This window comes from Dufourea novaeangliae, unplaced genomic scaffold (assembly GCF_001272555.1).
Source record: "Dufourea novaeangliae isolate 0120121106 unplaced genomic scaffold, ASM127255v1 scaffold16, whole genome shotgun sequence".
Lineage (NCBI taxonomy): Eukaryota > Metazoa > Arthropoda > Insecta > Hymenoptera > Halictidae > Dufourea > Dufourea novaeangliae.
In genome coordinates, this window is record NW_015373891.1 from 1,736,532 (window position 1) to 1,760,012 (window position 23,481).

Below are 23,481 nucleotides of genomic sequence, written 5' to 3' on the forward strand. Positions count from 1 at the left end.
TTTTATAGTTATGCCACGCAGTGTAGTTCGTAACAGTTGTTTTGACAGGATCATTGAAACGATTAAAAATTGTTTCCGGTTGTTTCTGACTGGTATCGATTCGATATCGATTATCAGGTAGAAACGAGAACTATAAAGATTCGAAAAAATTGCTTTTGGTTGCTCTTAACCGACATGAACCGATATTGATCATCAACTAACCCAGACCTAGAGCCTAACAAGTTCATTATTAACGTCTGAGAAGATACACTGATACGATGTAAGTTTCTATCAAAATATCAAAGTAAATTAATGTCAAAATATCAGGTGTACCAGTAAGTAATCCACTATGGTTTCAATAAACTGGCAGTAAAATTTAAATTTGGTATAACTTTTCTATCTTTAGTTTAATATAGCAGAGGGTTTTGAATTATATTGAAACAAGTACAGGATTTCACAAGAAAATAGGGGACTACTTACTGACACAGCTAATACATAAAACACAAAAATTAAAAATATTAAAATTAAGAGATTTACACAAACTGGACCTAACCAGTTTGACTCATGACTTATCTCGGTATGCCACAAATATATGTGTATGTAATATTGCATTTAAAATTTTTATAATTTTATCTTCAGTATTAAGAAACAACCAAAGCCCGTGCCGTATATTAGTTAAAAGTAGAATGTACAGCGTAATATTCAGAGCACGCATTGTGCTCCTTTCTGACTTCTTTAGTGCCTAATTAAGAAAGTATATTGTATTCAATGCAACATCGGCAATTTAATATGATCTATGACAAGCAATTTCGAAACCGAATGACGATCGTGTTCAAAGTGGATTCTAATTTATTCTGACGTTAATATTCGTCTGGAAACCGGTATTTTCTACGCGGTGAGAAGCATTGTTAAAATGATTCACAGTTAGTGTTTGGTGGAAAAGAAAAGAGCATTCGTTGCACATTAGCCGGAGCAAATACCGCAAGAAGCTGCAGTGACGAAGCAGTCTGCATCGGAGGGATAATTAGTTGTATGCAGCGGCGCACTGCGTGTTCGCATGGACCGGTATGTATACACAACTTGTCCAGAAAGTTCCCAGAATCGTTAAACAGGTTATTATATTTTTAAATATACCAGCGAAATTCATTTTTCCAACGAAATTCCTTTCTCCATTTTTTGATGACGTTTTATATCATTTCAGTACACGAACTATCGTTGCCTGAATTTCGACTACTGTTTGAAAACGTGTCCTTTGGTGTGCAATTATCATTTCAGAGGAGAAGAAAAAATACAAAAGCTAAGTTAGGGTTATCTGTCAGCTTGAGTTATATAAACAAAAGAACCGATTTTCTGATACGATTCTGTTTATCAGCCCCGTTACGTCTATTCATTGAAAATACTGACCACAGGCGATATCGACAATACTAATAAAAATATCTGATAAATCGATCAACAGAAGCAGACTTCATAAATACCTTCCCGAACGCGCTTTGCAACCCGCGATGAAATCGATAAATCATAAATAACCGTACAATTATAAGAAGCTGCCAATTATAAGAAATTATAAGAAAGTATACAATATATAATAAACTACTAACACTATACAATTATAAGAAATGTATAAAAACAGGTGTTCAAATTGTCGTAGGATTCGAAGAATGTGAGAGTACAGTAGCGTAGAAACGCTCAAGAACCGTCCTACGCCGAGCATCCCGCGGAAGATCGATTTTCATTCACCTTTAGTTATTGCTCTTTTATTTATACCACTCGACGTTAGATACTATTCTCATCATCGAACCGCCCGTATATCACAAACCGAACAGTTGCATCGGAACGGTTTCCGTCCAATATAATATTTCATACTTCCTGCGAGCGAGAGTTCATAAATGTCGGGATACATCATGCAGGGAAGTGTACAGGATCGACCTCGTTGGGAACGAAGCTTAAACCACGAAGTCGAGACAAGTATTTTGCACCGATCAGAAGAAAAGATTATTCTGGCTTTCCGGACAAACTGTGGCGAAGGAATCTGGGAGCAGTGTACGATGAAAGGACACGTTCGATGCAGTAAAATAATATCGTGGTGGGTTCGGTAGCGTGCAGCCGGCGGGCAGAAATCGAGGGGGGTAGGGCTCTGTGTGCGTCCGATGGTCCGTGGGTTCCCCCCTTTCCACGGTTAGGTCGGGTCGGTTCGTTCGCCACGCGCGACGTGCAGCGCAGAGGCAAGGCGTCGTACTTGGTTCTGCGTCGGCGCGGGGTTCCCTCGCGGCTGGCAGCGGTGTTGCCGGATCTAGACCTCTGTCGCGGGGAGAGCCAACCACGAGGAGAGGCGAGAGTCAACGGTGGTCGGATCGTCGGATCTCGCCAGTCAGTTTTTGCCTTTGACACGCGACGGATGACGCTGGTCGTGTCGCGATGCCCGAGTGTGTCATGTGACACGCGGAACGAGAGTAACTCTGGTCGCTGCGGCACACACACACACGCACGATTCACAGGGCCGCCGTACGCGCGTGGAGAAGGCGGAGATAAGAGAGAGACAAAGAAAGAGATAAAAGCCGATCGAGGACGATATCCCAGGATAAGGGTTACGAGAGGGGGTGTTCCTCTCTCTGTGTGTGTGTGAGAGAGGTGCGTGCGTGTGTGTCCTGTGCGTGTGGCCTTTGGCGTACGTCTCTCTGTACCACGAGCAGCTTGTATACACATGTTCCTCTCCATTCACGCGCCAAATAGTGTGCTTCGGTTCACGACCAACACGCGAAACGACGACAACCTAGACCCGCCGTTTCGTTGCCGTTTTACCCAACGGTGACCAGGTTTTTTCGCCCCGTTCACATCCAATTTTCGGGAACTCTATGTTACCGAAGTCTGTTCCATTAGAGAGCGCGCACAATTATGTTACCGGCTCGACACGGCTATAGCAGCAACACCACTGCCGCCATCAACGATACCAGCAATCTCGGTACATCCATAAGACACTGGGCCGGATTTTTTGCGAACGGTTAAAGATACGCACGGCGTCTCCTCCCTCCCCCACCGGTTACCCTCACCGTTGTGTTCCACGATCCTGAGACAGAGCGAGAAAGAGAGACAGGCTCTCGGGCGGTTTGTGGGCTGTCCACGATCCTCGGTAGGTAGGTAGGTAGTAATCAGAGAAAGAAACGTGCTTTTTCTACGAACGATCGATTCTCTGTTTTGTAGAATCACGTGCATTTTCGTTTAACTAGATGCCACGTGGTGCTGCGTGAGCATGCGAAAACGACGACCGTTGTTAGAATCGTAACGACTGTATCCGAAGGCTTTTGTGTTGTTGCTTTGACGACTTGTACCCGAGAGTGAAAGTGTCGATAGGGAACAGATTAAAAGTGTCGTTGCCTTCGACGTGTAAATAGAGATATACATACGTATACATATATCTACACACACAGAAAAATCGTCGTCGATTTGGATCTTTCGAAGATCACAGTTGTACCAGGAGATGGGAGTACTTGGTTGTATGCGTGGAATTCGTCACGTTACAGGTTATAGGAATGAGGGAGCGAGTTTTGGCGTCGGGCTCGTGGTGGTGGTTAATCGTTCTCCTCATAGCGGTGCAGCTCGTGGATACACAGGATCAATTGGTCGAACAATCAGGAAGCACAAAAGCAACGTCGTCGTCGTCGCGTGTACAATGTGCAACGGGTTGCCAGTGCGTGGACGATGGAAAGAGTATGCTTTGCGAGAAGCGAAGTTTCCTCGGGCTTGGTCTGCCGAGCCAGGCCGTGAACGTCGTATTGAGACACGTCGGTGCCGCTACCATACCGGTCGCGGCTCTCGAAGCTTCCGTGCGTCTGAAGAGTCTCGCGTGGACCTCGAGCGGAATCGAACGGATCGAGCCGGGCGTGTTTCGCGCGACAACGTTCCTCGAGCATCTGAACTTAGGTGACAATAGGCTGGCGGAATTGCCGTCGGACGTCTTCCAACCGTTGCACCAACTACAGTACCTGAATCTCACCGGGAACCGGTTAAACATCATACCGCGAGTCTTGTTCCAGGGTCTGGATCGACTCGAGGAGATCGGTCTGTCGCGTAATCGACTGTCGGTGCTTCCCTATCAAGCGTTCACCCCGGCGAAAGCGTTGGCCCGTTTGAATCTGTCCGGTAATCTGTTGGTGTCGCTGCCGGATCACAGTTTCAGGCCGAACAAACATCTGCAAGAACTGTGCTTGTCGTGGAACAGGCTCACGAAACTTCCGCCACGTTTGTTCTCCGGACTGACACGACTGAGGACACTGGAACTGGACCACAACGAAATCGACACAATACCGCGTAGTTTCTTCGCCGATTTGACTTCACTACAGTATCTCGATCTCTCTGGGAATCCTATCGGTCACTTGTCCAGCACCACGTTCCAGGGCCTCTCGAGTCTTCGATGGCTCAGCCTGAATCATCTGCCGATTACCGTGCTTCCGCAGGACGTATGGCGACCGGTCAGAAAGCTGCACACTTTGTCGTTGTCTGGCGCCAGGCTGGAGATACTTCGCAACGATGATCTGAAGGACCTGGAGGAACTGGAGACTCTGGAAGTTAGCAGAAGCCCGTTGCGCGAGATCTCTCGAAGGGCGTTCGATCGTACACCGGCCCTGCGTAAGATCGATCTACGGGACAGCAATTTGACCTTCCTTCCGGCGAACGTCGCGCAGCTGACGTTTCTGAACGAGCTGCAGCTGCAGGGGAACCCGTGGGCCTGCGACTGCCGTATGTTCTGGTTCGTGAAATGGGCACAGAGCAAGGAACACCTGCGGACCGCGTTCCAAAGCGGATTCCGGTGCGGCGACGAGATCGACGAGGTCGGCGATGTCTTCGAGACGCTTCGTTATTTGAACTGTACGGCGCCTTTGTTGACGTATGCGACCCCTGTGCAGCAGTACCTGTTGTTGCACTCGGTGCTGCTCGAGTGCGAGTTCAACGGGAATCCCACGCCGTCTTTGACGTGGGTCACACCGACGCTACGGGTGTTGCACTGGAATCCCGATCCGGCGTTTCCCGACGCGTTCGTCGATCATCCAGCCGTGCACGGCTGGGAGCAAAATGAACCGTACGTGGACGATGGTCGCGTTCGCATCCTCGAGAATGGTTCCTTGTACATCACGACGTTGCTCAGACAAGATGTCGGACAATACAAGTGTTTCGCGGTAAATCCGATCGCGAACGCGACCACGTATGTTAGCTTGCAGATGAATCCGGTCACGTTGCACAAAATCCAGATTCTCAGCATTCTGGTAGGGGCCGCGTGCGCCACGGCCTTTCTTCTCTTAACGCTTCTATTGCAGCTGCTTCGTTATCTATTGGTTAAGTGAGTATCCATTCTCTTTGTTATTCTGTCACGTTTCGATCGATGAAATCATGCACGTCACCTGGGGGCCGGTTGTATCATGTTCAATTAGCACAAGCCGGATGTTCTTTCTTTGTTTTTTTTTTTTGTCTCGTTCGTCGGTTCGCGTAAATAAAACCGTGTGTAGGCGGGTACTGTATCGTTCAAGCAAACTAAAGGCTCTAATAAAACGCCTGTTCTGTTTCTCGTTGCAGGTGCGGTTGTCTGAACTGGTGTTTGTGCTGCAGACATGTCGGTTCCACGCCCCGGGCCAAGCAAATTTATCAGATGCTGGACAGCATCGAGCAATACAAGAGCCTACAGCTGGAGAAACTGCGGGAGAATTACACGCAGCAAGTGCACAGGATAAGGGAGAATTGCGCTCAGCAGGTGGAATGGATACGCGACAACTACGAGGGTCAGATGAGGCATATCAGGGACATAAGAGACTACGGAACGAGCCATCTCACGGCGATCAGGGATCAGTACTACGATCAGGTAAAGGAATAACATACACCAGGACTTATCGTATGATTAATCTAGACTCTAGACTTTGTCCCCTAACATTACACCGCGATAAGAGATCACAAGACTGCGGATGTTTATGCGAACCTCAGATGCTTATACAACCTCTAGCAAACACTAAGAATGCAATTACTTCACAAACAATTCTGTCAAACATTACTAAATTCTTTATTCTAATTTACACTATCTAAATCACAATCAAAGTCCGCATAAGGATCCGCAGTCCAAGCCCACCACGAAGCCCCCGGGGCATCGTCTTACGAGTATCACAGAACGTTGTTTCTTCTTGTTCGAAAAAAAAAACAAAAAAAAAAACAAAACAGGTGAGGAAAGCACGGGACTACTCGACCAGCCAGCTGAACTGGGTACGCGAGAACTATGTCTTCCAACGTAACAAGATACGAAAGTTCAGCGCCCACCAGGTGTTGCGGTTGCGCGAGAGCTACAAGTACCAGCAACAGACGTTGAACAAGGTCTTGGAGAATCTGCCCAGCTTCTATTTCGACAACTGTCGCAGCGGATCATGCGGCAAGAGCGACTCGATGGTGTTCGATCCGAAGGAGGACGGACCATCCGTACGAGTGGACGCGTATTTCAAGGTGAAGATCAACGATCTGGCGAACGGCGCCAGCCTGGAGGACGTGAACAGCGAGTATTATACACCGACGGAATTCTCGTCGGTCAGCCCGCACGGTGGCGGTAACGTTTTGGATGGAATCCATATAAATTACATCGAGGACGGTCCACCGCCGCCATTGTGCAACGGGATGATGATGATGCCACATTCGATAATGCTGCATAGCATCGACGAGGACGGTAGCACGTTGTCGGTGTACAGGGACGCGGATCAGGCGAAGCCGGTGTTCCGCGGGATCAGCACCGAGGTGATGATGGCGAAACCGCCTAAACAGACGGCTGAGGTACTCAGCTTGCTAGCGCCCAGCACCAGTCTACCGAATCTACCACGCGAAACCAAGCTGTAAACGAATTGATTCGTTTCCGTGGAGTGTTTCGAGGGTACTAAACAATGAATGTAACAACACCGCTCGCTTCTCGTAGCGCGATTAACACGAGAATGTACTGCCACACACAAACAAACACTGGATCATTATATCGTGAGACGGAAATAATAACACATTTAGAAGTGCCTCTACATCGGTAAGTGAGGGATGGTATTCTCGCAACGAAAAAGCGGCGGTAACCTTTATTTCTTTTCTGCACGTGGGTGACTCTACGATGATGATGCTTTATGAAAACGCTTCGCACCGGGAATAGGACACGTACGTTATAATAACCTTCGAGAGAGAATTAAAGAACACACATATACCTACGAGCATCGACCCACACTCTGGGCTATACTCGAGATAAATATCGCGCGAGTGTGTGTGTGTGTGTGTGTCGTGTCGTGTACGGTAAATATAAGAGGAAGGTTGAACAAAAAAATTCGCGGACAGCTTTCAAGGACTCTTTTTCCGTCACCAGAACGATGACCTTGCAACCTGTCCGCCCCACCTTCCAGCTCTTGTTTATCCGTTATCGACGTCGTAATTGATAACGATCGACGATCTTATTCGAGGGGAGAGCGCTAGAGGGACTACCTGAGAGAGGATATAGTGTTACCACACCAAATCCAGAGCGAAAGTAAACGAGAATGGCGAGAGTGAAAGAGTGAGGACCAAGGGGGGAAATGCGTGGCCATTAACGGTAGCAATATCATGTGGCTGTCAACGGAATCGATCACCCTTTTTGAGGCTTACTGATCGATCCAGAGAAAGGAAGTTCTTCCTTCGGGTCTTGTAAATAAGAGTGCGTGCGATTAGACTCGGTCCTTGGGGAACGCGTCATTTTAACGAAAGACTGAACCGCGATCGGCATCGAACACGCTGGACATTTAACCGATTGGATCGTTGGTTCGATACTAGAGATACGGGTGTTTTTATTTTTTTAGATCCTGGCTCTTTCTGTCATTCTCTACCTCGAACCGATCGGAGAACACACGCAGGGCGACGTGTCCAGAGTTGGGGATTAATCGCTAATTTTTTCATCTATCTCTTTAACGATCTCTGGACACCATTCCCGATGATCTTTCAACCTATTTCCCTGTTTAGTGAAATGCAAACTTGTTCGAACAGTAGAAATATATAATTATTTAAAAAGAAAAAGAGAGACACTCCCTGTCATTTTGAGGGGCTAAAGGACGTACTTAATGTCATCGTAACATTATACCCATATATCCGCTACGAAATTCGACGTAAAAGCTTTGGCGATCATGCGACCCATCATCTCTCACAGGTTTCATCGCGACGAAGTAATTACGAAACGCTCAAGTTAGAATCGTATAATCGATGCACGGAAAAGTTCGCGATGAAGCTCAAGTTTTTACCTGGAAAAGGCGCGCGTCTTCCGGGATCAGCATCACGAACTTATTAAATCTCTTATTCGGTGGTAGAATTTATAACCGCGAGATGTGTAGATGCTTGAAAAAAGAAATACACGGTAGTTTTCATTTCAATTCGACTCGTAAAAATCATTGCTTGTTAATCGATGGGAGTAAATGGAAACAACCCCAGGCGACTCGGTCGAAACGATTCGACGGAGACGTGCCTACAGACCATTCGAGGGCGTTAAATAGAAGGAATATTCTGATCACGATAATCGTCGTCGCGAAGGTACGACAATGACTCTGCAATTTACCATTTAAATAGACCTAAGCTGTCTAGTCGGGAACGATTACGTTTTTTTTTTCTTCCCCCTCCTCCCTATTGTTAGACGAGTGCGCGTTGAAACCGAGTCGAGGAGCTTCTCTCGAAGATTCGATTGTGGTTTTCGACGAAAGAAAAAAAAAAGAAAGAAATAAGGGACCCGGTTATTGTACATTCCCGTTGAACAGTCTAACCGTGAGCTTTGTCGGAACAACGAGTTCGATATGTCGGGGCGGAAAATATATGTTTTTTCTCTGTGCGTTTCGTTCCGTAGGATGACAGCTTTACTCATTCAGATAATCTGTAATCTTTCGTCCGACTGGGGAAGAACTGCGGCTCGTTGCTATTTCAATTATCTATTCCGATCTTAACGGCCATTTATCTCTGTGTATAACGAGAGAGAAGGAGAGAAGGAGAGAGAGAGAGAGAGAGAGAGAGAGAGAGAGAACAAGAGGTGACGAAGAGCACAAGACACCACGCGTGGCTGCGAACCCGTAGTGAATTATTTTTCGACTGTGTGTGTGTGTGTGCGTGTGTGTGCGCGCGTGCGTGTGTGTGTGTGTGTGCGCGCGTGCGTGTGTGTGTGTGTGTGCGCGCGCGTGTGTGTGTGTGTGTGTGTGTGTGAGAGAGAGAGAGAGAGTAAGAGCGATGATTCCTGATTGTACGCGCGTGTGTGTGTGTGTGTGTGTGTGTGTGTGAGAGAGAGAGAGAGAGTAAGAGCGATGATTCCTGATTACGCGTGTGTGTGTGTGTGTGTGTGAGAGAGAGAGAGAGAGTAAGAGCGATGATTCCTGATTGTAAATCGCGTGGCGATGGATAACACTAAATATAGTATAAACATGAACCAAAGTTATGTAATTGTTCCTGAATTATGTCTACGTGTAGAGACTCGTTTCTTGCACGGTCGAAGGTACAAGGTGGCTGTTTGCACAATCCTCGGTTGCGGAGACCGTGAGGTCACTTTCAGGTTCTTTTTAATATTTTTTACTGCTATTGCCGACTAGGTGTAATTTTGCGACTATAATGGACGACGTAATTTCTTGTTCGAAGATAGACATCGATTTTTACGGTAAGATATTGTATGGAACGAATTTAGTCGGGATCTATGAGATTCAAGTATGTTAACCCTTTCATTCCCATTGTTGTCATATGGCTACCTATTTTAAATTATACAATAAAATGTTAGTGTCGTGCATTTTTTCAAAGCTGTGAGTATATATTTCCTTTAGTGTTGTATAGATGGTATGGCATAGATTTGAATGTACATTTAAAAAAGTTTATCGGTAAAATAAGACATTATTTGTCCTTTTTTTATTGATGGAATTCAGGTGTTGAGCATTGGTACAAGCTGAACGGAAACTTACTAAACCCTAATTTCTTTCAAGAGGATTTATTGATCAAGGGTAAGAAAAATTGGGTTTCATTATGTATAATAACACTATAATGGGAATTATTATTATATATATTTGTGATAATTGTAAAAAAGGTACTCAATGACTACGAATGAAAAGCGGCATTAGACGGTTTCAAAATGTTAAATTGATAGCAGAATATTTTTTTGGTAATTTTTAAATAATTTGGGAATGAAAGGGTTAAAGGAATAACTACCGTGATAAATTTTTGAATTCCTATATCATAAACAAAAATTGTTCGGACTGTTGGGAATTTTTATGCGTGCTAGTCTTTTTTAGCTCAATTTTCCTTTGGTATGGACAAAAGACACCAAAGACATGAGTTCCATGAAGTAGATAATAAGAGGAAATTCGATGAACTCTTCGTCTGGTGATGTTACTTGTTAGGCACGGATACAATTTTATTCGAATAATATTCTATAGTAGAAAGAAATAATATCTAGGAATTAAAGAATCCAACTAATTGATAAGCTTTTTTGTTGATAAAAATTGACGAAAAATGTGGAATATTAATTAAGTTGCTTTGCAATAGAATAATAAGCGAAAAAGCATGTGTTATGTAACATGTTTCAAAATACAAGTTTCATAATCTCGTTTTGTTCCTTTTCGAGCAGCATTTCGTAATACACAGAAGTAGAAAATAAATCTGTGATATGAATTAATCAAAATTAGTTGTTTTGAATTCGATGACATAATGAATATTCAAACAGGGTTGCATACAATACGTCTTATTCTGAACCTGGAATCCGATGGAACAAAGGTAATACACGTATTCTTACTACCTAATGCTATTTTTGTGTCGATGTTAAATGAAAACAAGCCTTAAGGAAGCTTTATTTAAGAAAAGGTTCTTTTTGAATTTTTCCTAAAATCTATTAATGCCCGAGTCTCCGCAGCCAGAACCAGGAAAAGAATATTTCTTATTGCATTCCTTTGAAAAACCCCTAGGCTTCTTAAGCCCTGTTCCCACTAAAGGAACACGAAGAAACTTTCTGTTACCTGTTGCTTACTGCTTCCAGAAAAGAGGAACTTATAATTCACAGAAGTAATATGTCTATACCAGGGCAACCCTCTCAGGAGTATTCTAGTTTTGTCCAAGGCATTGAATTAAACGCTCTCAAGTGGGCCACAAACTGATCTTATAAAAATTACAAGGGTCGACCATCGACTGAAAAACCTCCAACTGAAGCAATAAAATGTTCCACAAAGGGATTGTTTACAGTTGCTTCTATGACTACAGCTTCGAAATTTTATCATTCGAAATCATTTTCTGGTAAGTGGTAAAAAAAGCACGCACCTAATTTCACAAAAAAAAAAAAAAAACTCATTACATCTGTGCATAACAGAGTGAACATTATAATAAGATCTCGACGAAGTATTAATCTGCTGCTGATAAGTTTGTATAAAATAAATGACGATTTTGGGAGGATACTTTTGCGTGCGTTCAATTGCTACTCCCTCTGACAACGATACATTTTTAGAATAAACTACGTATAATTTCTGAATTGGATGCACCCCAATTCAAAGTGTATTAATAAAAGTTTTCCCTGGGACAAATTATAATTAGTAGACTGCGGATTTTATGCATTTATAGCATACATGATGGTCTAAAATTTAATGTATTAAAAAGTTTAATGAATTCTGGTACGGTTGTTATTTTTGTGTGTGTGGGGGGGGGGGGTTGGCGACAGAAACTTCACTACAATAAAAAAAATTTTGTTTAGTCCATAAATAAATCTATAACCTTCTAAAGAATGGGCGGATTTTTTCATAACTTTTTATATTTTCGCGTTAGAACTTTTATATATTTGTTATGATGTTATACTACGAAAACTAAGCGACCCCTCTGGAGCCTAATAATAATTCTCGTCCTCTAAATGTTAAAGATCCATATTTGCATAAACATTCGCAGTCTAGTAATTAATATTTCCAACTTATAGTCATTCTATGGAATTCTTAAATAAAGTATGCTGAATTTTTTCACCGTGATTTTGTTAAGTTCATCATTGAGATAAATTTATCAATAAACTACACGTCAGATGAAAACCAAGTTTAGTATAACCTTATAGCATACATAGACAAATGAAAATAATATACACATGGTTCATTAACACATTGCCGACCAATCGGAGAGATTTAGCCGTTTCACTTAGCGACACATTGTGCGCTTTTAGTATAGACATGATAAATGTGTTTCATTCTTGTGGTACATTTCTTATATTTACAATAACATCACCCAGTCGAAAATAAAATATGATGTTGATAGTAATTTTATGAATGCTTACATGCAGGGCGTGGCAATAAAATTTTGAGAATACTTTTCTTTCCTTCAAAGTGGACATAACAACTGTTTCCATTGTTCTCACGACAATATTCGATATATTTGTAAATTTGATGGTGTACCATCGTATAAACTAGTATGTTTTAAAAGTTACCGCATTAAAAAAAAATACCAAATTGTGTAACACATTTTTACTTTCGTGCATTTTATGTAAGTTACGATGATATACAGGATAATCATTATTTTATTACTTGAAACTACTTGCACACTTTATAGGTGCTTAAACTTAAGAATGTTACTACGCATACATACATAGAAAAATGTGATGTTTCGTGGAAACTATATTTTGAGCCCCTTTGACTACTTTATATTGACCTAAGTTTTGTCGTTAAGTTTTAATATTCTCTAAATAATGTTTCTTTCAAACCATCAAGAATTTCGTAATGCTTTATTACATTTACTTCATATTCGATAACTGTTCCAATACTTGTGAACGGGAGTATATACAGGGTGTCCCAAATCGATAGTACAAACCGCAACATGCATATTCCTCATGCGAATACAAATAGAAAAGTCCTTTACCGCTTTGTAATCTGAAGCTCCATTTCCAAGATATTAGCAATTGAACGATTTCCAATCAGCTGAGCGGTCGGACACACGTATGCGCGACCCGGCTGACTGGCCTTTGCGGCTAGACTGTCTACACATACGCGTGACCGACCGCTCAGCTGATTGGAGTTCGTTTAACTGTTAATATCTCGGAATTGGAGCTTCAGATTACAAAACGGTAAAGGACTTTTCGATTTATATTTGCATGAGGAATGTACATGTTGCGCCTTGTCCCATCATTTTAGGACACCCTGTATATAGTCAGGCACAATTCCTGCGGTCGACAATGTGTTGACACCTATTCCAATCATATACATAGAACTAAAATATTAGACGTATAATTTACGGCGACTTTTTTCCGACCTACTCTATATAAAATGTGTTACACCATACAGTGGATGAATACTATTGTAACTGTAACAGAGACAAACAGTAACCGTGTATCATGCTGAGACAGCCCATTTAGATTCTTCCAACCTAATAAAACGCTTGCTCTTATTCCTTCAGCAGATGCACATCAGCTCCGCGTGTAAACAATTTCCTTGTACCTCGACGACCCATGAAATAATGCAGCGCGTACGCTTCAACCCGTGACGTGTATGTGTACGGGAGTCTGCCAAAAATCGAGTGTCCAATTACGTTCCTACGATTCGTGGTAACGCGCGGCAGTTTTCAGTTTTCCTTCCCTTACTGTCCTATTCTCTCCAATAATTCCTAACACCGTTATTCCCCAATTCATCCGTCTGGCGACGCGTCGCAAGGTTTCGAGCCAACGAAAGGGGAACCCTGCTAAAGGTTGGTATACATATACAGGGTGATTTTCGCTCACTAGAAGCCCCAAAGAGAGTAGGTAGCCACATCGATTTTTTTCACAGGATATGCACGCATACCGCACAATTCCGTGACGCTAGCCGCTTACGACACAACGAGACCTTTCCGTTTCTTGTTGGTCGATCGGCAGATTGGGGTAGAACCAGCGAGCAGGGGTAGGTCGCAGTGTAACTGACTATTCAGCTGATTATCAGTATCCACAAGCTGAAATGTCGGCTCCGTAATCTTTGCCACAAATAGTTTCAGTCGATATTTCGACTTTCTATATGTAATATAAATGTAACGAAAGCACAATATGTACTTCTAATATTTTTTATCTAATACAAAATACACATCACAATAAGATATTTTAAAAATGTGTAAAATTATCTTCATTTGTAGAAAAAATGTGTCAATTTGAATAAATATCTTCAAGAATGCATATTTTTCAAGGTATCTCTAGATGGTACACAGAAAAATTGTAAGGTACTAAGAGGATTAAGTCAAGGTACTGTGTGCGCAGCGTGGTTGAGCTGCGAGCTGATCAGTCACTTGCCGCTGCGTGACGTCGCATTTATACTTGTTTTGTACTCTTAGGCAGCTGAATAGTCTGCTACACAGCGAGCTAAATCTGCTCGCTATGCTTTTACCCTTATAACACCGATGTCAGCGACTACACTCTTTGGGGCTTCTACCGATAGAATCCCACCCCCTGTACTATCCGTTCAGACACGGGTTGGTAGTTTATGTTCTACAATGTCAGATATCAGTACAATATTTCTCAGTTTCTTGTAGCGACTATCGTTCAATAATGTTTTCACATTTATCTCTGCAACACAATATGCTAAAACAACGAAAGACTCGTGAACAGTATTGAACACTACTGTTTAAAAAACTAGGACGAGAACGAAAAGTTTTTCCAATATTTGATTATGCCTGTGCGTGATTTCAATATTCTTTTAGGAAGAATAGAAAATTCCATTTAAAAAAAACAGCATTCAGTAAACTCGCGATAATTACCCGTATTTGGGGCTCCAGAGGCGGCCAGTTCTAGGGACGGGTAATTATCGAGAGTCAATAGCACGCATTCAATAAATTTTAATTTTTTCCCTAGATATTTTACGTGTTAAACAGTGTTATTGGCTACAGAAGGCGACAGAGAGTGCATTTCTAACGGATATTTATTTAGAAGGCAGTTATCGCGAGTATACTGGATAACTTTCAAGGTGGCTACAAGTCCACGAGAAAAACTGCATTCTGTCAGCATCGACACGTTCCGTATCCCGACAAAACATTCTTCGCGAGAATGTTGGATTCCGGACCAATGATTCCCGTGCATGTCTGTACGATACGGTACGTGTAAACACTTTAGGGATGCGCAGATCGTACCGAGTCGCGAGAACCCAAGTTTCGAGCCGGAACGAAAAGATTCATACGTAGGTACTCTAGTACTGAGACATAACCGAGTTGGGCATAATTTTATTCGAATAATATATAATGAAAAGCAACAGTATCTAAGATCGTCATCCTGTCCTTTAAACAGTAAATGAGATTAAATGATTGTTTGCCAAGTGTCCACTCATTCAGGAAGAAATATTATTTTATTATAAAAGTTGGAATTTTCATGTTTAATCAAGTTTGACCCGTACCTCGATTTTTTAAAAACATCCTCACTACTTTAAACCCTTTTTATATTATTTCAATTTTTTTTGTTAATCACAACTATTCTACCCGAAAGTAGATATCTTAAACTTCAAAAAATGCTTCTACAACTTTTCGAGTAGTCCACAGTTTAGGAGTCACTTGGGGTCACTTGTCCCCCATGTGCACTTCTATAAGAACTTTTAAGATCTGTGCACTTAAAGTGTTAAACATATCAAAACACTTTTTTTATCTTTTATTCGTCATTCAAAATTCTAATGAATTTGGCCATCTCCGGAACTACAAGCATGAACGAGTAGTCAGACTTCGGGTCGGCTCGGCTGAAATCGGACACGATCGGTTCGAGCGTCCGAGAGGGAAAGATAGCTAGTTCTCTGTAGTCCGGAACATCGCGATCTCACCCGAGTTTTTCCGATCTGTCTCGACCCGTAATTTCGGGTATATACCCGCCACATCCCTGACAAAACACGCATATTCCAAATGCATTAAAGAATATTCGTCTGAACGGAACGGACTCCGTGACCGTTTCGTGCCTGAACGGATAGTACATATAAACCAACCTTTAACGCGTGCAACGAGTGCTGACGTTATTCTTGGATCGTCGCGGCGACTCCGGGAGAGATAAAACTTTATCATCCCTCGGAAAACGGGGACGCAAGAGAGCCGCGTGAGGGCCCTCAGAAATGAAACCGATCTCAGACTGTGTTTAGGAAGATTCTTTAGACCAGTGTTTTTCAACCTTTTTTATCTTACTGGTCACTTGAACCCATAGTTAAACTTTAAAAAAGATTTTAATTTGACAAACTTCTTTTACAAACTTTTAAAAAGAATTATACTTTTCCGAAAAAGTTAACAAGCGCGTGTTAATGGGCCCAAGTAAATGAAGAGAAAAATGTTCATGTAAATTTATGTCCGCAAATACTTTATTGGGGGGGGGGGTATATATATATATGAAAAAAATATGATAGCAACGGAAGACCAACTTTGGGATTGCATTCAAAATGCATTTATTACCATTTCTAATACATACAGTAGGATTATTCGAAATAGTTCGACGAATGGAAGAAGGCAATTTCGAACATTTCGATCAACTTTTCAATAAAGTATTTTTGTGCATAAGCGTATATGAACTTTTTTTTACCTAACTCTACCTCACTAACACGTATGTTTGGTCTCGATTTTTTTTAGACACCCTGTATAAGAAAGGGATGATAAATGGACAGAACAAGTGGGTGAATATTCCGATATGCACGTTTCGCTTTTAATTAACGAGGCACACTGACTTCGATCGGTTTTGTTAATGCAAACCGTGAAATTGTAACCGTCACGCACGTGTAACCGATCTAAGTCTCGTGAGAAATCGGCGGCGTCACCTATACGCGGGCTCCAGTGGCGAAACGTGTTAACGTCGTCGCGTGCTAGCGAGACGAAAAACAACCGCGTGGGTACGCGTGTGCACTATACACATTCTGTTTCGTTTAGGTTGCTCGAACGAACCGTGCGTAACAGTTTTTTGCCCGGGTGGCCTGAAATTCCACTATAGGCGCGTCTTCACTGGTGATCCCGCAAACAGTACACGAATCTATAGTTATCTGACGTGTCGTGGTTATAAAAAGTTTGCGTACTTCTTGCGCAGCATTTCTTGCGAACATTGCTCACGATCTGTTTGCCGGTGAATACGCACCTTAGTACCGAACATGGCGACTAGTCACGGCGTTCCGAACACTTCCCGTATACCTATGTAGTTTGTACTTTTCCGCGTTCTTTTAGATCTACTAGCGATGAATGCGAGTCAAACGAAAAGTTTGTAAAAATATACAGTCGCTCATGAAAGTATTTGTAAGGAAAAAAACAAGTTTACACTGGAAACTTATCTTATGTTGTTAATAGATCGCAGATTTCAGGCGTTTATAGCGTAACTGTATAGAATTCAGTATGATAAACAAACGTTACGTAAGTAGACTGAGGAATTCATATATTATAATTATTTATTATTGTACATATGATACGTAACTCTACGTTCCAGCATCCCTCAAAATATTTTGATGTATATCTAGGACACCACGTATATGCATATGGAGAATTTGATGAATTGCAATTAGTAATATTTAATGATTTTAATTTGCTTCTAATACAATGAATCGGTTAATAAACAATATAAAGTTATAAAAAGACATATAAAGTTTAATTTAGTTGATAAATGAATTTACGTGATTTTGCATGAACATCGACAGTCTATTAATAACGATTATTCATTTTATTTGAAGTATTATAATAATCTTAGCAGAATAATAAAATTTTTATTTGATTCCAGTTTTACTGAATTAATCCATGTAAATCTATATTTGCGTATGTATCCGCAGTCTTATAGTTACTGAAGAACATATACAGGGTGTGTAATAACATATGAAAGCCACTTCATCGGTCAGCAGAAGACAACAAAAACAAGGAGAAAAGTTTATACTCGCGGGTACTCTGTTTGACCTTGTTCTTAAGTTCTAGTCATTTTTGTGGTGTAGAAATTTAAAATAACAAACCGAAACAGTAACTGTGAATGGGGTGTAAATAAAAAATGTCAAATTTGCATCTAGAATAACATTTTTGTAAAGATTCATTTTTACAAAAATAACTAAACATGGGACTTAATTAATTTTCAGGTTTTCTTTTGTACAAAAAAAAATGTATTCTATAGTTTTGTTTTATTCTTTTCATGGGTAACCACCCCCACCCAGTTGTATCACAAGTTTGATTTATACTCAAAGGTAGCCATTTTGAGCTACTACTTCCTCCAAAGGTAAGAAATTGTATATTAACCGATTATGAAAACGTGTGTAACTTGAAAACAAGGTCAAATAGGGAACATATTAATTAGAACTTTTTTCATAGTTTTCGTGTCTTCTGGTCAGAAGTTGTTCTCACGTGACACGTGATAGCTATGATAGTGCTTTCGAAGTAGATAAAAATGTTTAATTGTAATATTTGTTACAGAAAAATAGTAATTCTTTACAAGATTAGTTTTTATTTGAAAATTCTGCTTTTAATGTGCAGCACGAAGTGACCGGCAAATTAAGCGGTGCGGAGACTGGTTTAAATACATGTTTAATAAATTAAAGCCTTCTTTTTTTTATATAAAAATAATATTCATTTACTCCAGTTTATTTAAATATTTTCTCGAGCGACCGTATTTACGTATGTATTTATTTTTGTAGAAATATTGTTTGTATCGTTACGAAAAATCGAACCCATTTCCCCTTTGTATATACAGAGCACTACTCTTCCATTCTTATTCCTGAACCCTGAAAATCTCACGCCGAAACGGAAAAATTATGACTCTCGGATTTTCTGACCGCGAAGCGGAAAAAGACTAAGTCCCGAAACCTCCGGACAGATACATATCTCCCTTCCCATCGCGTCAAAGACGTTCGGTCAGGGCCCCGCGAGTCGCTGAATTATTTTACAATTCAAATGTCCCGCGTGTCCCTGCAGGACTTTTTCACTCTTCGGCCCGACAAGCGATCTACCATCCAGTTACCATCCCAACGTTCAATTACAATATCCGATAGGGTCATTTGAACAGTATGCTCAATTTGCAGGACAATTATTAAACGAGGTTGTTTACTAAACCGCTTTTCTTTTGTCACCCCTCACCCTTCCAACGAGTTTGTCCAAAAGGAGTGTGGACAAAAGACATTTGTTCGAAGAATGGAGGTAAAAGGATTCCGTGCGTCGCTAGTCCCGCGTTCATGGAGGACGGAACACGTTACTGAAGAAACGAAACGCGGCGATGCCAGACTTGCTGACAGTGCAGCACCAAGATTCTAACGAAGGTGGTTGCGCGTGTAAAACATTTTCCACTAAATAGAGTTTCAATTCCTTTCATATGGAGATACGTGAGAAATCTTTGAAATCACAGTTACCGTTATTTTTCTTATATAATCAAATTTTTTATAAATATGTTGTATTGACTTGAGTAATAGAATTAATATTGTTTACTTTCGTTTGTAAGTTATTTCTATTCGATTTGTTAATGAACATGTCAAAATGAAAATAATATGAAAATTAATTTAGTAAATTGAATACGAAAATTTGGACTTAAAACAAAAATATTAATGAGCGTTATTGATACACGCAAGATAGTAATTTTTCGTGACCTTCATCGGTAGTTATGAATGGACGACAGTATCCTTTGTACGGATACCATCGTAACGTAGTCGTACATAATCACCGTATGCCCGTCGTATTATATCATAAACAAATGAATCCCACATACCTTCTCTTGTGTTCGATTCCAGACAATTACGCTGTGTCCACTGTTGATCAGGTTTTTTACGATGCCGCTACCCATGATACCCAAACCGAGGAACCCAAATTTCAAGGTCGACGGAAGGATGTTTTTCTCTTTAAGGGTTTGCGATAATGTTTCCACATCTAAAGGCGGTGTCACCTGCCGTGCAAGGTAGTAAGGTATTAACAATAGAACTTCTGATAAATCTGGCTTAATTTTCAAATTCCATATAACAAAAGAGAAAGAAAAATATTCTAACAATAATGAATATAAAATTATTGTATAAGGTTTGAGAAAACAAAAAATGAAGTCATGACTATTTTTTTTTTAATATGTTAATTTGCACTTTCTGGCATTATGATTAAGGTGTGACACATACAAAATGAATTCAACTAATGATTTTTTGAACATATAAAATGTTAACACTTTGTTAATGAAAGAAAAAAAAAAGATTGAAAGAGTTTTATAATTTGTTTTAAACGTACCAAAAATTAAAGCAAAAGTGTTTTTTTAAGAACTAAATTTTATTTATCCAAAATACTAAGTTCAATAGACAGGGTACACATTGATACCCTTAATAAATAAAAGATACTTTACTGTAATTTAATACTTGATCTCAAAAGTACTGCTAAATATATTTTGTAAACACATATTTAAATGAAACTTTGTTTTTGAAATGTGTATACATATGTAAATGTATATTTCTGATGACAATAAATAATGTAATGAATGGTTAACATTTCTTTCTCAGAACAATCTATTTATAGTAAACGGCATATATAGCAAATTTACAATAATTAAAATAAATGTTATAACTGAGAAAATGTCGTGTATAAAAAGATGCCATAATCTACTTATTTATTTACTTAGAGAGTTAGAAAAATGTTGAGGGAAATTTGTTAAGAAAAAAGTTTACTACGAACACAAAGAAATTGTAGTCGCGAAAAATATTTTGTGATCAATAATTCAAACGTAATCACTTTACTTTTATTTTACATAAGAAATAAAAAAATTTGTTTCTTTTTGTACTTACTAATATTCTAAAATACTAATATATGAAATGTACTTACAGGTCTGGCAATATTTGCAGGCCTATTAAGGAGTGTTGATCCTGACTTTCTGAGAGGAGTTGAATGGTTCAATGCAGGACTAAGGCTGCCAACCCTGTTACTGTTACTTGTACTTGATTCCCTGCGCTGCTTTTTGGCTGGACGGCGAGCATCACTTCCACCGGTATCCAATCGTTTAGTTTTTGGTGTTTCCTGAACGAACAATTTCATAGTTATTTTATACTGTACATAGAACACAGATATATCAAGAATAACATTAATTCATTCTTCTATATACAATCACAAAATCGTATTTTATTTTATGAACCTAACCTTACGAGGCTTAGGAGTTTTTACTACAGTCTTCTCCTTAGACAAACTTCCTTCTTTGAGTCTGTCAAATAAGGAGTCAGGGTCTAAGCCATCCTCAAACACCTAAAGCAAACAATGTTGATACATAGCAAGACTATATCACAAATAAAAACAACAATGTATCATACATAAAACTTTATTTTTGAATGTCAACTGTGATGATATTTATGTGTATGTATATAAAAAGTATTAACTACATTTATCATATAACTTACCTCTCCATTAGCAATAAACTCTTCTATTGCTTCAACTGCATCTTTAAATGCACCAGATTTACTAGATTTAACAAGTGTATCTTTATATTTAAGATATGGCTTTATATTGGACTCCTCTATCCATGCGCTATAAGAAATATTACATTAAGTTTCAAAAGTTGACAAGCAAACAAACGTGAAAATTAAATACTTCATTGAAACTTACTAATTATTTGTTCCAAAGAAGAATATACATTGAACTGGCCCCTTCTTAGTATTCATTGGTTTCTTTAAGTCCTTTGAAGGATTTGACACCTTAAGATGCCATGGGAAAATTAATATATTTTATTTCTGAATATATTCTTCTAATAAAACTAATTAAACAAGACAATATAATATCTTGGAGAAATATAATATGGCAAATCATTTAAATTTTATAATGCATTACAATTATATCACTGCAAATAGATATGGTATAATTTAATCTTTACTCCAAACAACTTGACTTAAACTATTTCCTTCAAAATGAAGCTAATAATTTCCCCTCATAGAATGTATGAATGTAACATCTATTTTGCCTAAAATGCATCCTCACACATTACTAGTGCAAATCAGACTTAATATTTTCATTTTATAAATGATTAACCATATAAAAATGAAAGGGCATGCTAAATAAATTGCGATAAAAAAGATTCCATTTAAATCATACGTATTATTCAAACGAAACTTTTCTGCATCGAGAGCAAATCGTAGTTACCGCGCAAATTATATTCAACGTCTACTTCGTTTATAAATCCTGATACATCGGAAATTCTATTTGTTTGTTCTTAAAGAAGTAATAAAGAAATATTCGATGGTTTGGCGAACGGCTAAAAATATGTAATGTAAACATGAAAGTTCCGCTCCGTTTCGGAACACCGTGGCAAAAGTTATGAAATCGCAGGGTGTAATTTAGGTTATATTTTCGTTGCCTGCGCGCCAATTTGAATTCGAAGGTCGGGCGTGGCGGGAGATATGCAATGCGGGCCAACAGTGGCGTCGACGGGTGTAGAAAATGTATTTGTTCGCGATATTGAAACATGAAATTGGAAAAAGAAACTCCAAAATAACACTTGGCACGTTCCCGCCAAATATGATGGCCGCATTTGACTCCGTGGCGCGTATGGTCAAGTAAAGTGTAGTTAACGCGGAACCGTTAGCAGTCGACTGGCACTTACCCGGCCAGGCCAAGGCGAAAATCCCTTCATCTTCGCCCTGAAATCCATAAAGACAACGATTAGTAATCACTGGCATACTCATTTCACTGATTTTATTACAAACATTTCATGATCAACACGTTACAAATACACACCATACTAGATCACCCAGTTTGAATACCTCCGACATGATAAAAAAACCTCTCACTTGTTTCACGATCGGCAAGCGACTGAACCTTTTTATCGTTTACATTTTTATTCGGAAAAGCAAGACTCGTAAATATCTATGTTTAATAATTAATTGAATAAAGTTTAATATACCTTATACGAATTTTAATATCAATGTAATGTTAATGTTTAATCTTACGCTTCCGGTAGTTGGAAAGATTCCGGTTCGTTAAACTCCCGTCCTACATCGGCGGTCAAAATTGTTGTCCACCCCACTCCAACCAAATGGAGTCACATGTTGAATCGAGAGTTCTTTCTTAGATCATCACATTTAATGGTCGATTCCCAGCGCCAAGCTCGTATTCGATAGCAACTACAATTAATTTATTGGCGCGCATTTATTTCATTCGTTCGATTACATAAATTAGTGTTTACAAACATAATATTCCCTCTTTTAACCAGCATGCACCTTGTCTATAGTGTTTTTTATTTCTTTGTTCAGTTACTTCATATCTCTTATTTCTGTCAGGAAGTAATCTCGAAAAACGATCGAATAATAATTTCATGCCCTGATTCGTATAGTTATTATTTCAAGTATTATATATGGATGTCTTGAATATTCTATACCGCCCTTTCCTAATATTAATCTGAACACACAGATTCGTAAACTTTAATATGTCCAAGAAAAATGATGCACATTTTAGGATGAGGCATAAAAATTAAGTAAGAACAGAATATAAAATTCCTACTGTCTATTTTGAAAATATTCAAAATTGCATTGAAAATATCATTTCATGTTTAAACTTACGAATAAAAAAAAAGAGAATCTCCTTAAAATTATTGTTAGCTATGAATGTTACTTAATTTATCTGTTCTGGCTATTGACA

At 39.8% G+C, this 23,481-nt stretch overlaps 2 protein-coding genes across 6 annotated transcripts in view; one reads left to right on the forward strand and one right to left on the reverse strand.

Annotated features, from left to right (window-relative positions):
* LOC107188882 (putative oxidoreductase GLYR1 homolog) overlaps positions 1-22,649 on the reverse strand; it is a 39,618-nt gene extending 16,969 nt beyond the window's left edge. Inside the window, exons 1-7 of one of the 3 annotated variants that reach the window (XM_015577270.1) lie at positions 22,582-22,649; positions 22,448-22,484; positions 21,457-21,545; positions 21,252-21,378; positions 20,998-21,099; positions 20,686-20,877; positions 19,601-19,774 (exon numbers count right to left, since the gene is read on the reverse strand). In XM_015577270.1, coding sequence (XP_015432756.1) covers positions 19,601-19,774; positions 20,686-20,877; positions 20,998-21,099; positions 21,252-21,378; positions 21,457-21,545; positions 22,448-22,484; positions 22,582-22,616 — 756 coding nt within the window. In that variant the 5' untranslated portion in view covers positions 22,617-22,649. Of the gene's footprint in view, positions 1-19,600; positions 19,775-20,685; positions 20,878-20,997; positions 21,100-21,251; positions 21,379-21,456; positions 21,546-21,987; positions 22,028-22,447; positions 22,485-22,581 lie in introns of those variants that run through there. The other 2 variants (XM_015577277.1, XM_015577286.1) reach the window with 2 other exon arrangements.
* LOC107188859 (leucine-rich repeat and immunoglobulin-like domain-containing nogo receptor-interacting protein 3) lies at positions 2,366-9,107 on the forward strand. 3 transcript variants are annotated; one of them, XM_015577242.1, is made up of 4 exons: positions 2,366-3,114; positions 3,498-5,311; positions 5,545-5,827; positions 6,178-9,107. In XM_015577242.1, the coding sequence occupies exons 2-4, from the start codon at positions 3,507-3,509 to the stop codon at positions 6,835-6,837; spliced, it is 2,748 nt and encodes a 915-aa protein (XP_015432728.1). In that variant the 5' UTR covers positions 2,366-3,114; positions 3,498-3,506; the 3' UTR covers positions 6,838-9,107. The 3 variants fall into 3 exon arrangements, with proteins under 3 accessions (XP_015432728.1, XP_015432736.1, XP_015432745.1); XM_015577250.1 differs by having other exon boundaries at positions 2,366-3,110; XM_015577259.1 differs by lacking the exon at positions 2,366-3,114 and having other exon boundaries at positions 3,371-5,311.
* Positions 22,650-23,481: the final 832 nt, after the last annotated feature.